This window comes from Vulpes vulpes, chromosome X (assembly GCF_048418805.1).
Source record: "Vulpes vulpes isolate BD-2025 chromosome X, VulVul3, whole genome shotgun sequence".
Classification (NCBI taxonomy): Eukaryota; Metazoa; Chordata; class Mammalia; order Carnivora; family Canidae; genus Vulpes; species Vulpes vulpes.
In genome coordinates, this window is record NC_132796.1 from 17,634,956 (window position 1) to 17,649,000 (window position 14,045).

General features: G+C 38.0%; 1 protein-coding gene across 5 annotated transcripts in view; it reads left to right on the top strand.

Moving 5' to 3' along the window:
- The window catches only part of MBTPS2 (membrane bound transcription factor peptidase, site 2), a 40,299-nt gene that overhangs the window by 12,627 nt on the left and 13,627 nt on the right, over nt 1-14,045 (top strand). For 4 of the 5 annotated variants that reach the window (XR_003234820.2, XR_011998270.1, XM_025997453.2 and 1 more), the window contains 4 exons: nt 836-939; nt 2,605-2,732; nt 10,874-10,992; nt 11,980-12,160. Coding sequence is in view for 3 of the 5 variants with exons in the window: in XM_025997453.2 (XP_025853238.1) it covers nt 836-939; nt 2,605-2,732; nt 10,874-10,992; nt 11,980-12,160 (532 nt within the window). In the remaining 2 variants the exon portion in view is untranslated. Of the gene's footprint in view, nt 1-835; nt 940-2,604; nt 3,430-4,152; nt 8,477-10,873; nt 10,993-11,979; nt 12,161-14,045 lie in introns of those variants that run through there. The other variant, XM_072744461.1, reaches the window with a different exon arrangement.

The window sequence follows — 14,045 nt, forward strand, 5'->3', positions numbered from 1 at the left end:
TTCTCCCTCTGCCTGTGTCTCTGCCTGTCTCTCTGTGTCTCTCATGAATAAATAAATTAATTAATTAATTTTAAAAAAGAAAGGGAGGGCATGGTGCTCCCACACCAATGAGGCATTTTTTTATACTTAATTACCCTAATTACCAGTGCTCATGTAACTGGAGAATACTAAAATGAAAACTCAGGACACAGGAATATCCTATACTACTCACTGAAGTAGTTGGAACCTTGCAATAACAATTCAGAGGAAGTACTAGGAATTCTAATAAGAATTTCCAAATCAGGCTTTTAGCCCCCAAGGGTAAAACAGTTGCCGACTCTGTCACTGTCACTCCACATTCCCTGGCATTTTGCCAGGCTTCCTAATTCTTTCCCATGGTGAAGACTTCAGGAAGCAAAAGCTTCAACTTTTTAACTTGGTGTTTCCTGTTATCTCTAGATTAGAGATAGTGTTTCAAAAACTGCTTAGTTCAAAAAACTGATGTTCTTACTTTTATTGTGACAGAAGTAGAGAAGTGAACCATTCATTCATATTACTTTTACTTTAAAATATTTATTCATTCATTTGAGAGAGAGAGAGAGAGAGCACACAAGGTGGGGGAGAGAAACTCCAGCAGATTCAGTGCTGAATGCTAAGCCTAAAGCAGGGCTCAATCTCATGACCCTGAGATGACCCGAGCCAAAACCAAGAGTCAGATGCTTAACCAACTGAGCCACCCAGGCACCCCTACTTTTAGTGTACAGAACCATCAGCCTGGAAGTTTAAGCTTTAACACAGAGTGAACATGTGGTTTCCTGGTGCCCAACTGTGTATTTATCATTGTGTCTGTGAACAGGTTCCTGGTATAAATTTACCTGTCAACCAACTGACCTATTTCTTCGCTGCAGTTCTCATTAGTGGTGTTGTACATGAAATCGGACATGGGATAGCAGCTATTAGGTAATGATATTTTTCTTTCTACTACATGTAAAAACTCTTTACTTAGGATTTATTACTAAAATATGCTACATTTGATATTTTTTCTTTCTATGGATTTTGCCCAGTGCATATCCACATTATTTTGAGGTACCTTCTCTTTTATAAAGATTAATATGTTGATGAATATACTCAACTATGTACACATCTCTAATCTAGGTCTTTCTATCCTTTGCCCTTTAACAGCATGGTTGTATCTTCATGGTTCTTCAAGATTTTCATCAAACACTGAAACCTAATCTTTATATTCATCATTAGGTCAGAATGCACTTGGAGCCCACTCACTTGACTTCTTAGTACTTTGTTTGACTTACTGGCTGAAATACTTCTCTGCTTTTACTTATGGCCTCTGCTGGCTAGAGCAAGAACATTGAAAGCTCTGGGTTTGTTAAAAAATATCATAGTCTATCTAGAAACCCAAGTAGAAGATAAGAGAGGATGAGACCTGGAACTTGCTTCAAGTATGCCCTCCTCTTGTCTTGACTACTCAAATGTATCATTGTAATTACACCTGAGCATTTTAAAGGCTCCTAAACTTATAAAGTTGTGATAGGAGAGCACAATTTCCCCTTCACTCCCACTGATAATTATTGCAGTGATGAACACACATACTGATGGAAATGTGTTTTATCCTCTGGGTATATGTACCATATGAAAGGTTTCATAGAAGAAGATGTAATCACTTCTTACTACTTTCCAGTTGCCTATGAACAAGAGTCTGTTGACTACCAGTAAACCCTCATCTTGACAGAGCATACACTGTTACACAAGTGTGACATATAGTGGTTTAAGTGGGCAGCCTCTTTTTCTTTTTATCTCTCACTTTTGCTTCCATATTTTTGGCATTGCAGCTTTTAGGGTTCTGCATATAAAATCAGTGTTATTAACAGTTTATTACTTCAATGAATATTCATGAAACAGTGCAATCTTTTATAAAATCCAACTGCCAAGTGAAACTGAGTTTTGCAGTCAATCTTATATACTCATTACTAAATGATAGTACGATATATTGGGGGGATGGCTTTTTTAGTATGGTTGTTTGGTCTTATGAGGCTGTTAGGTGTAATTCAAGTTTTAGAGAATGAATTGATAAAAAAATAGTTTTCTTAAGAACAGTTGAGCATTATGCATATCTAAGTGTATTTATTTTAACATTAATTCAATAGGAATATACTTAGATAAAACTCCACTTTTATTTATAATTGCTAAGACAGGTATAAATATTTAGATACTTTACTTGAATTATATTTTCCATTGTGTCCTCTGAAAATAATTCAAAGTAAACCATAAAATTCTTTCATTTACCTTCTCATGGAAATATTAACCATTTCTTTATATATGACTAATTTCAAGTTATTGCTCAGCGTATTGGTTTCTAAAAGTTTTGAAGCTTTAAGCCTATTTCAGAATGCCCTTGTTTTATGCAATTTCACAGATAACCAAACCTGTACACTACTGTAAAATTATGGAGAGATAACTACCATATATTAGTTTATTTTTCTTGACTGTCCAGAGACACCTGTTAAGCAAGAATTTAAATTACAGTAGGAAGTTTTAAGATTAAATACATTATTAATTTGAAAAATGCAATACTAGTTGTTAATTCCTTTTTCTTTTGTGATTTCTTAGGGAACAAGTTCGATTTAATGGCTTTGGGATTTTTCTCTTCATTATTTATCCTGGAGCATTTGTTGATCTGTTCACCACTCATTTGCAACTTATATCACCAGTCCAGCAGCTAAGGATATTCTGTGCAGGTAACAGACTTAAATTTCTTTATTCATGTGCATATTGTTATGGAAAGTAGTCACATCACAAATGAAAATGTCTCATCTTTTAGTTGATAAATTCAGTTTATAAGATTCTCAGTTAAAAGTAATAAAGCAAGGGGCTTTGGGCTGGCTCAGTCTGAGGAAGCATGTGCCTCTTGAGCTCAGGGTCATGTTGGGTGTAGAGATTACTTAAGTGTTTTTTTTTTTTAAAGTAATAAAGCAAAATAATTTACATTCCAGTTTCTTCAAAAACAACAATTTTTAAAAGACTGAAAGTAAAATGAACAGGACATACCATGTAAATGTGAACAGAAAATATGACTACATTAAATTACTTAGACATAAGGGGTCACTTAATAATCATAAGGAATGTAATCCACAATGACAGTGTAATCATTGTAAACTCACTACATCAAGTAACAAACCATCAAAACAAAAATGGGAAAAATGCAAGGAAAAAACAAAAATATAATAAAGGAAGCTGATCTCATTTCTCAATACATGGCAGATAAGTATGAAAAGTCAGATGATCAAAACTCTTAAGTAGTAAAGGAAAATTCAATAAATATGTCAAACTCTATATCATGACATCTTTTCAATGACCGTGAAACATAAAAATTGACCAATTTAAATCAAAACCTAATTGTGGTATATTTAAAAATGATAATGAGAGGCAGCCCAGGTGGCTCAGCAGTTTAGTGCCACTTTCAGCCCAGAGCCTGATCCTGGAGACCTGGGATCGAGTCCCACGTGGGGCTCCCGGCATGGAGCCTGCTTCTCCCTCCTCCTGTGTCTCTGCCTCTCTCTCTCTCTCTCTCTATCATAAATAAATAAATCTTTAAAAAAAAATAAATAAAAGGAAAATTTACTGCAGTTATGAAATAAATGAAAATAAGTCAGTTAAGCATTCAACTGAAGTGAGAAAACTATAAAATAGTTAACAAATGATATAATAAAGATGTAGGTAAAAAAGTAGGAAAAAGGTCTTAAGAGGCTTTTTTTTATACATGGCAAAAAGCAACTACAGACAATTTGCAGTCAGATTGGGGAATAACAACTGATACAGAGAAAATCAAAACAATTATAAAAGTGTTTTGTTCATCTCTGCAAACATTTTTCAAAAACTTAGATAATTATTTAAAAATATAAATGGCCTAAACTCCAGAGAAGATTTTTTAAAAATCTCAATAGGCTAATTACAATGGGAGAAATGAAGAAAGTTGAGGAAGAATGCCCCTGAAAGTTTCATAGGTATAATTCTTCCCAATCTTGAAGGAAAGGAAAAGGTTTTTTTATTTTTTTTTTTTAAGGATTTTATTTATTCATGAGAGATACAGAGAGAGAGAAAGAGAGAAAGAGAGACAGAGAGAGAGAGAGGCAGAGACACAGGCAGAGGGAGAAGCAGGCTCCATGCAGGGAGCCCGACGCGGAACTCGATTCCAGGACTCCAGGATCAAGCCCTGGGCTGAAGGCGGCGCTAAACCACTGAGCCACCCAGGCTGCCCAGGTTTTTTTTTTTTTTTTTTTTAATTCCAGTTTAGCATAAACTTTATTGATCGCATGGAGAAGGAAATTTTTTTTAAAATTATTAAGCTAATTTAACACTGATACAACATCTTATAAAGTACCAAAAACTCTACGTATGATATATTTAATTAATGCAAAGACGGTCCAACAATAAGAAATCTGTTTGAAAATGGTAAACATCATTTACCATTAGGGGAAGAAATCCTCACCTCAGCAGTTACCCGACTGGGTATCTAACAAAATTCAACATCCATTAATGGCTAAAAATATATATATATATATCTCCTTAGTAGAAGTAAAAATAGCTGGACACTTCCTAGTGGCGTAAGACTAACAAGCATTCTTGTTAAAGGACGAGGCAAGCAATCCCATTACCAATTTATCACTGATACTATTAAATGGTCTCTAAATGTGGGTCTGCACAGTACGAGGGAAGAAGGAAGCAAAAATACTAGGAGTAAGCCGTGTTTCCAGAGTTATATACCTTGTGCCACTTTGGTTCCCTTGGTGGAACACGGGAAACGAGAACATCAATGGAAATCTAGAAAAATTCTGTGAAGAACGTGACCACCGAATTAATATTCAAAAAACAATACCGTGGTGTTCGGAGCGAGGAGGAGCGGGTGACGTGTGCACGAAGCCTGGAGCATCCACGAGTACGTGGATGTGAACGTATGCACGTACTTGGTGAGGCACTGAGAAGCGCATGCGCCAGGCGCTCCCAGAAGCACCCGCATCTTCCGTGCCCTCAGCGTCCTCGGCGTCCTCGGCGTCCTCGGCGTCCTCCGGCTACGCTGCGTCCTCGGCCCTTTCCGCGTCTTGCTGCTGAACGGCGCAGACCGGTCTCTGGTGCTCGCAGTTTCCTCGGGGCGCTCGCCTTTCTCAGCCTTTTCTGCAGCCTGCCAGCCGCCCACCAGCTGCCGAGGAGCCAAAGCCTCTGTGGAGCTCTCAGCCATGGCCTCAAACGACGCTCTCTACATCCCCACAGAAAATTTGGAGATCCTTACCGATCTTGTGGAGCTGCACCAGATCCATGTGGAGACTGCCCCAGGGGCGATTGTCCCCATGGCGGGCGTCCCCTTGGACGGCGTCCCCATGGCGGGCGTCCCCTTGGATGGCATCCCCTTAGACGGCATCTCCTTGGACGGCGTCACCTTGGACGGCATCCCGTTGGACGGCATCCCGTTGGACGGCATCCCCTTAGACGCCGTCCCCTTGGAGGCCATGCCCTTGGAGGCCGTCCCCATGGACGCTATTCCTGTGGAGACCATCCCTGTGGAGAACATCCCTGTGGAGAGCATCCCTGTGGAGAACATCCCTGTGGAGAGCATTTCTGTGGAGAGCATTCCTGTGGAGAGCATTCCTGTGGAGAGCATCCCTGTGGAGAGCATCCCTGTGGAGACCATCCCTGTGGAGAGCATCCCTGTGGAGGCAATGGCGATGGAAACCATCACCGAGTATGAGATTATCAGCGGCAGTTGGGTCCACGGTGGCCACCACCATCCGCCTCTGATTGCACTGCAGCCGCTTGTTACCAACAACCCGAACCAAGGGGACCACGACCAGGACCTAATCATGGTGCAGACACAGGAGGAAGTGGTGAGCTACTACGAGTCAGAAAACCTGCAGGCCACCAGCAATTTCGAGGACCAGATGGTCTTCCCGGTTGATGAAGACGACGGCTTCCAGCAGACCCTGGCTGGCTTGTCAGCTTCCGCATCGTCATCAACCTACAGCCGCAGCAAAAAGCGCGGCGGCCAACACAGGAAGGCCAGCAGTAAGAAAAATCACACCGCCAGTGAGGACCAGGCTGGAAGTAGCAGCTCCGAGATGGACTGCAAGAAATGGGAGCAGAAGCAGGTGCAGATCAAAACCCTGGAGGGCGAGTTCTCCGTTACCCTGTGGTCCCCAAGCGAGAAAAGAGACCAGGAGACCGGGCAGATTGAGGACTCTGCTCCTGATTATTCAGAGTACATGACCGGAAAGAAGCTTCCTCCCGAAGGAATACCTGGTATTGATCTCTCAGATCCTAAACAACTGGCAGAATTTACTAGAATGAAGCCAAAACCCAAAGAAGCTGCTCTAAGAACAATAGCTTGCCCTCATAAAGGCTGTGTGAAGATGTTCAAAGATAATTCTGCCATGCGGAAACATCTGCACACCCACGGTCCTAGAGTCCACGTATGTGCAGAATGTGGCAAAGCTTTTGTCGAGAGCTCGAAACTAAAACGACATCAGCTGGTGCATACTGGGGAGAAGCCCTTTCAGTGCACATTTGAAGGCTGCGGAAAATGCTTTTCCCTCGACTTCAATTTGCGTACACATGTGCGAATCCATACCGGAGACAGGCCCTACATTTGCCCCTTTGATGCCTGCAATAAGAAGTTCGCTCAGTCAACTAACCTGAAGTCTCATATCTTAACACATGCAAAGAACAAAAACAACCAGTAAGAAGACCCTTCTCAAACTTGGGAAGTGTCTAATAGGAATGCGATTGGAAATAAATACACCTCTCTTGTGTATTGCTTCTAGGAAATAATTTTTTTAATGATACCTATACATCTAAGGGTCATGTTTTGATAAGAGTAGTAAAAATGAAAGTAAAAAGTAAAAAAAAAGTATTCATTTATATAAGATAACATTAAGATATTAAATCTTGTTCTGTAATGCTACTTGAAATACATGGTGTTTTTATAAAGTTTGGTCCCAACAGGAGGATAATTTATGAATCTCACATCAAAAGACAGTTCTTTATACAACTGTTCTAAAAATGGGACTTCTTTTCACATTTTTTTTAAAATACGAAGTTTCATGTATTGCTTACAAATTTTTTAAATTCTATATTTTCCAAATGTTCATAATTAATAATTATACTTTTAGGAATATTTTTAGTAATTCTATTTTTTTCTAAAGTTTGGTAATTTTGCTTGTGATAGATTTTCTTTTTTTTTTTTGATAGATTTTCTTTAAAAGAATGAACAGCTATATGTGTGCACAAAGTATTTTCCTGTTTATAAAGTTATATAGATTTTGTTAGCTGTATTAATTTTGGTTGTATTCTTTGATGTTAACACATTTTTTCCTAACTACCTTTTAACTGCATTGATTTCCATAGTATTGAATATTAGATGTGATTTAATAGTATAAGACAATTTAAATCTGTTTTAGTCATTTTATTTCCCAAAAGTACTGTCAGGTGCTGTTGTTTAGTATAATTTCTTTGAATATTCAGTTAGAGAGTGGTGCTCAGTTGTAGAATATATTGTGTATCTTGACTTTTTTCAAAAATACTTGATATGTATATCTTGTGTAATAGAAAAAGCAAAAATAAAATACCTCTTCTGAAGAAGGAAAAAGCTTGCCTATATAAATACCATAGCTAGAAAATAGAGAAAATGAGGAAGTTGCTACTGGCTTCTGGTGGGTAGAGGCTAGGGACGCTGCTGAACAACCTATTTGCACAATATAGTTCCCCACAACAGAGAATTAAGTGGCCTAAAATGCCAATAGTGCCACTGTTAAAAACAAACAACAACAACAACAAAAACCCCTGCTTTAGAAAAAGTAAAAGCTATAACAAAGATTCCTTTGGTATACTTATAAATAAATCATTAACAGACAAGGGATTTTTTTTAAATAAAGGAACTGTGTATGTTGTATTGCCACTTTGCCATCAAGGGCAAGTATGGAATCTAGAGGGGTAATATTGTGCCAGCTGCATCCCTAACGAGACAAGAAGCTGTGCAGAGTCCAGAAAGCAGTGCTGCTCTATTACCCTTCTGACTCTGAATGAGAAAACAATAGAGTCTTTGCTATGGTTGTGTGGTGGGATTATCCTAATAAGGGAGAAATGGTGAGAGTGCAGTTCTCCTCATGGCAGTCTCCCATGGACTGCCATCCTGAGGAGCTGGGGGAAAAGTTGAATTTAACACATGGCAACAGTGGTAAATCTAATCAACATTGGGGATGGATTATTTTGTGAAATTGTACTGAGACTAGCAATTTGGGTTGGGGAGGGTTATACTCTACCACTAAATTAGTTTTACTAGAGTAAATTCCAGTAGGCAAAAGAAAGTTTTTATTTTAATTTTGTTTTCTATATCAAGCTATGGAAGCAATATAAGAAAACACCAGATGAGTGCCTTCTATAATCTTGAACTGGAAAAGGCTTAATGCAAAGGAACAATTTGACCACACCAAAATGTAAGGTATCTGCATAGGTAAAACCAAGCCAAAAAACAAACTGGAAAAAAATTGTAATACCTCTTACAAAGGACCAAGTTAATATATACATTCAAAAATAATATATACAAATTAGTAAAAAAAATGTAAACAGGCAATGGATAGAAATAGTTCTCAAACAACAAATACAAATAGTCTTTTAATAAACATGAAAAATGGGGCAGCCCGGGTGCTCAGCGGTTTAGCCCCGCCTTCAGCCCGGGCCTGATCCTGGAGACCTGGGATCGAGTCCCGCGTCGGGCTCCCTGCATGGAGCCTGCTTCTCCCTCTGCCTGTGTCTCTGCCTCTCTCTCTCTCTCTCTCTCTCTCTGTCTCTCATGAATAAATAAATCTTTAAAAAAATAAACATGAAAAATGTACAAGCTTGTACTTAAATCTCAACAGATCTTACCTTTAACCTAGCAGATGGCAAAATCTAATGTTATAGTATCCAGTGTTATTTACAGGGTAAGGAAACCTATGCCAATTATAAAAACAAATTAATGCAGACTCATTGGAGATTAATTTTTTTTAAGATTTTATTTGAGAGCAAGAGAGCGTGAGCAGGGAAGAAAGGGAGAAGCAGGCTCCCCGCTGAGCAGGGGGCCTGACTGGGGCCCTGTCCCAGGGATGGACCTGAGCCAAAGGCAGGCGCTCAACTGACTGAGCCACCCAGACACCCCTGGAGGTCAATTGTAATGCACATTTTTTTGACCCAACAATTCGGTTTGTATGTAACCTTCCATACCCTCACAGATGCAGACTTAACTAGATATATATGATGTGAGCAAAGTTGTCAGCATTGTATGAAAAAGTTAAAACAGGCTAAGTGATCATTAGTAGGGAACCCTATAAATAAGTCAGTATGTTTTTTAAAGTGGATTACTCTAATCGTTGTAAGAACTGGGCATTCTGATAAATTAGTAAAGTAATGTATATAAGAAAATAAAGTCGTGGATATAAGAAATTGGATAGATATGAATATTCAAATGAGAGAAAAATCCAAAGTACATACATGGAAAAGCAAAATATAGTTTCCAATAAAGAGTTTGATACCACTGGTATATTTTTTTTCCACTGGTATATTAAAAAGATTTCTCTATATAGACTAGATTGTTTACCCATTGTATCCTGGACTAGACTTGCTCTGGATATTTCCAGAATTAAACAAGTTACAGCACTCAAAAAAAAAAAAAAAAAGGAAGAATGTCTTAACAGTGTGAATAAGGTACATGGAAACACGTCTTATTTAGATATCTGACTACCATAATAGCTAAAAACAGCAATGGCTTAAACTCTCATAAAACATTCCAAATGTAAGTAGTTCAGCACTGATAATTGTATTATTTGGGGGACCCAAACTCTGTCTTGTTAGCTCTGCTGTTCCTAACATGCAGCTTCTATGTCATGGACTCAGGTTTATCTCCATCATAGCTACATTCCAGCAATGAAGACAATTATATCCCTATTACCTCCACTCATATCCTGCTAGCCAAAGCAGTCATATGGCCATACTCAGCTTCCTGTGAGTCTGGGAGATGTCTTTAGGTTACGTTTCTGTCGTTATAAAACATTGGTTCTCAAGCACTGATGCGTTTACCCTCTTGGAGATGTTTGGAATGTATGGGGTATAGGGACCATTCCTTGGTTGCCTCTCTGAGGGGAGTCCCTGAAGGAGGAATTAGGAAGAGATGTACACAGCTGTGGCAAGGTTGTAGGGCCAGCCTCCAGCACACCACTGAGTTCACAACCATCTCTGTATTTAAAAAAAAAAAAAAAAAAGAGGAAGAAGAAAAACAATCTCTGTATATTTGATAGAGATGGTTGTAGTCTGTGACATGGTGCAAGATACTCTGTTTGGTCCATCAATATCACTCTCCATAATAGTTTAATTCCTAAAACACTCTCTTTTTCCAAGGACCATTTGGATTTCCATAACACAGCTCAGCAAGAATGTTTTTTATTTCATCTTAACTTTTATTTGAATAGCGTTGAAATTTTTTTCAAAGATCACAAATATGCTTCAATTAATAATGTATACATTTTCTGAAATGAGGATAAAGCAAGTAGAAAATATTAATTCTATGTTTCATATATATGTTGTAACATATAGATTCCATTAGTGTTAAATCATATTAGCATATGATTTATGGTCTTAATGTGGTATTAACATGCTCATTTTACATTTCAGTATCTGAAATGGAAGAGGCCTCTAACTGAACATCTTTCCTCTGTACTAATAAGTAGATCTATATGCTTCACCGCTTCTTCTGGTTACTTTACTAACTTATCTGAATGCCCAGGTGTTATAAGTCCAGATACCTAGATCATTCCTGCCCCAGTTGAGCTTATTTCTTTTTTTTTTCCTCTCTTTTCAGGTATATGGCATAATTTTGTCCTTGCACTCCTTGGCATTTTAGCTCTTGTTCTCCTCCCTGTAATTCTCTTGCCATTTTACTACACTGGAGTCGGGGTGCTCATCACTGAAGTTGCTGAGGTAAATAATAAGGATTACGTGAGGCATTCGTCTACCAGATTTTGTGATGTAACACTTAGCATTTTATGTTAGGAACTTATATTCAACTTTTCATATATAGAATGATCGGTTTCTTTTTTTATTTCTTTAATTTTTTTAATTTACTTTATTTTTTTTTTTGAATGATCGGTTTCTTCTGAAGAAATTACTCTAATCCTTTTAAGTTGAACAAAAAGTTTTTTGAAACATACTGGATTTTTAAAAATACTTAAAATTGCTTCTGTTCTGAGTTACAAAGATAGTATGAAGATTTTCTGCCTGTACTTTGTTGATAAAATGCATCATTTACCTTTACTGTTTATTTTTATTTATTTATTTTTGTTTACTTTTATAACTGTGCTTTTGTGCCAGATGTCCTTACTCCTAAGTAAGAAGATTGAAACCGAGGCTAGCCAGCCAGAACATTTCTTAGGGGTTTAAGTTACTGTCTTCAACTCTTTATTTCACTCCCTTAGACAAGAATTACTACAATGGCATCATGTTTTTTCAGATTTTCGGAAGAAGAAAATTACTTTTGTGAGCAACTGGCTCACATACTCACTGTGCTGACGGTATTGTCTGCATATTTGGGACTCTGTTTAGATAAGGACTTGTCTTATAATTTTATCCACTGAGGGTATACAAGATAATGAAAGCATTCTGATGACTACTTTCATAAAAAATTTTAATTAGCAGTGGGAAAAACTTTATTATATTAATCTTCATAGTTGGCAAGTGAGTTTTTTTTTCAATTATGAAAACTTCAGAATCTTGAAGAAGTAGGAAAAGTAACTGTTAGGTTTTATCTTGTTAACATTCTAGGACTATACATCTTGGATTCAGAGCTGGATTATTTTCTGCATTGGTCAAAATATTCTACCTAATTAACTCAATGTCTTTATTATTTGGTCAGATTAATCATAGCTTGTCTTCATACGTTATCTGATTTGGTTGTACCCTCTTCCCAAGGACTCACCTGCCATTGGACCCAGAGGCCTTTTTGTGGGAGACCTTGTCACCCATCTACAGGATTGTCCTGTTACTAATGTACAAGATTGGAATGAATGTCTAGATACCATCGCCTATGAGCCCCAAATTGGTTACTGTATTAGTGCATCAACTTTACAGCAGTTAAGCTTCCCAGTTAGAGGTGTGTATATTTCTTCAGTATAATATAATGCTTCAAGCAGCAGTACTTGCCATTCACCAATCCTCAGACCACATCTATAGATTTTATTATGTTCTAATTTCTTTAAAACAAATCAATTAAGTAATGATAGGCCCAAACTAGTAAACATTCTTCTTGGTAAGTTGAGTACTAATTTTTATATATTGTTGAATTTCTAACTACGTTCACAATATTATATTTGACTTTCAGGACTCTAGTATCTAATTCTGTCTGCATTTAGAAGAACTTGTGTTAAGTCAGCATTCAAGCTCAACCATAACCAATTAACTAAATTCCAGTAATTAAATACCCCCATGCCGTATGGGTGGTGTCATATCCAAAGCTATTTGGGGTAGAGTTATTTTATGTGTCAGGCATCCAGAGGAAGTCATTTTGACATCTGAAAATACACTCTGAAGTCAGATCTTTTGTGCAGCAAGTGACAAGGTGAAGCAAGTTTACTACACTCAGAAGCTGCCAAACTTATTTCAGCTCTGAAAAAATCAGCCTCTGAATTCTTTATACAAAATCACAGCACCCAGGTTATTGTCAGTATTGAAAAACACAAGTTCTGTTCACCGACTATATCTTTAAGTCAACAAATGTCCTGGATGCTTGTCCACATTTACTTGGGGTTTGGAAATATGATAAATAATCAAGAATAACTTCACAAAAATACTGTGTACAAAAATGGCAGAGTAGTAAAAACTGATTTTTAAATTTTTTTCAAATTTAATCTTCCATGTATAATGCATTTTTAAGAACTTTTATCATTGTAAAAAGTTTCCAAACATACATAAAAAGTCAAGAGGGTCCCTGGCTGGCTCAGTCCAAGGAGCATGCAACTCTTGATGTTGGTCTAGAGATTACTTAAATAAATAAAACTTTAGAACAAAACAAAAGAAAGTAGTATAAATGAAACCTCATGCATCCTCCTTCCAGCTTCAGCAATTATCAACATTTTTCCAGCTTTTAATCTAATCAGCCCACTTTTGAGAGGAGTATTTTAATTTTTTTTTTGAGGGGAGTATTTTAAAGCACATCCCAGGCATCATATCGTTTCATCCATGACTTTTAACATGTCTTTAATATATGATGACTTTTTATTTTTTAAGATTTGATTTATTCATTTGAGAGAGAGTGCATATGAGGGTGGGGAAGGGCAGAGGGAGAAGCAAACTCCCACTGAGTAGGGAGCCTGATGTGGGGCTTGATCCTGGGACTCCAGGATCATGACCTGAGCTGAAGGCAGACACTCAACCAACTGAGCCACCCAGGCATCCTATATGATGACTTTTTAAACATGACCATGGGGATCCCTGAGTGGCTCAGCGGGTTTAGCACCTGCCTTCGGCCCAGGGCAAGATCCTGGAGACCGCGGATCAAGTCCTGCGTCAGGCTCCCTGCAAGGAGCCTGCTTCTCCCTCTGCCTGTGTCTCTGCCTCTCTCATTCTTTCTCTGTGTCTCTCATGAATAAATGAATAAACTCTTTTAAAAAAAATGACCATAGTACTGTTATTCCCACCTAACAAAATTAACACCAATTCCTAATATCTAATTGGTATTCACTTTTCCCTAATTGCTTTTTTCTTTTTTATTTTTAAAGATTTATTTATCCATGAGAGACACACACTGAGAGAGAGGCAGAGACATAGAGGGAGAAGCAGGCTCCTCACAGGGAGCCTGATGTGGGACTCGATCCTGGATCCCAGGATCATGACCTGAGCTGAAGGCAGGTGCCCAACTGCTGAGCCACCCAGGCGTCCCCCTAATTGCTTTTTTCATACTTGATTTAGGCTGAATGGTATATCTTCTAAGTATCTTTGAACGTGAAACAATTTCCCGTTTGGGGTGGAGGGTGGTTATC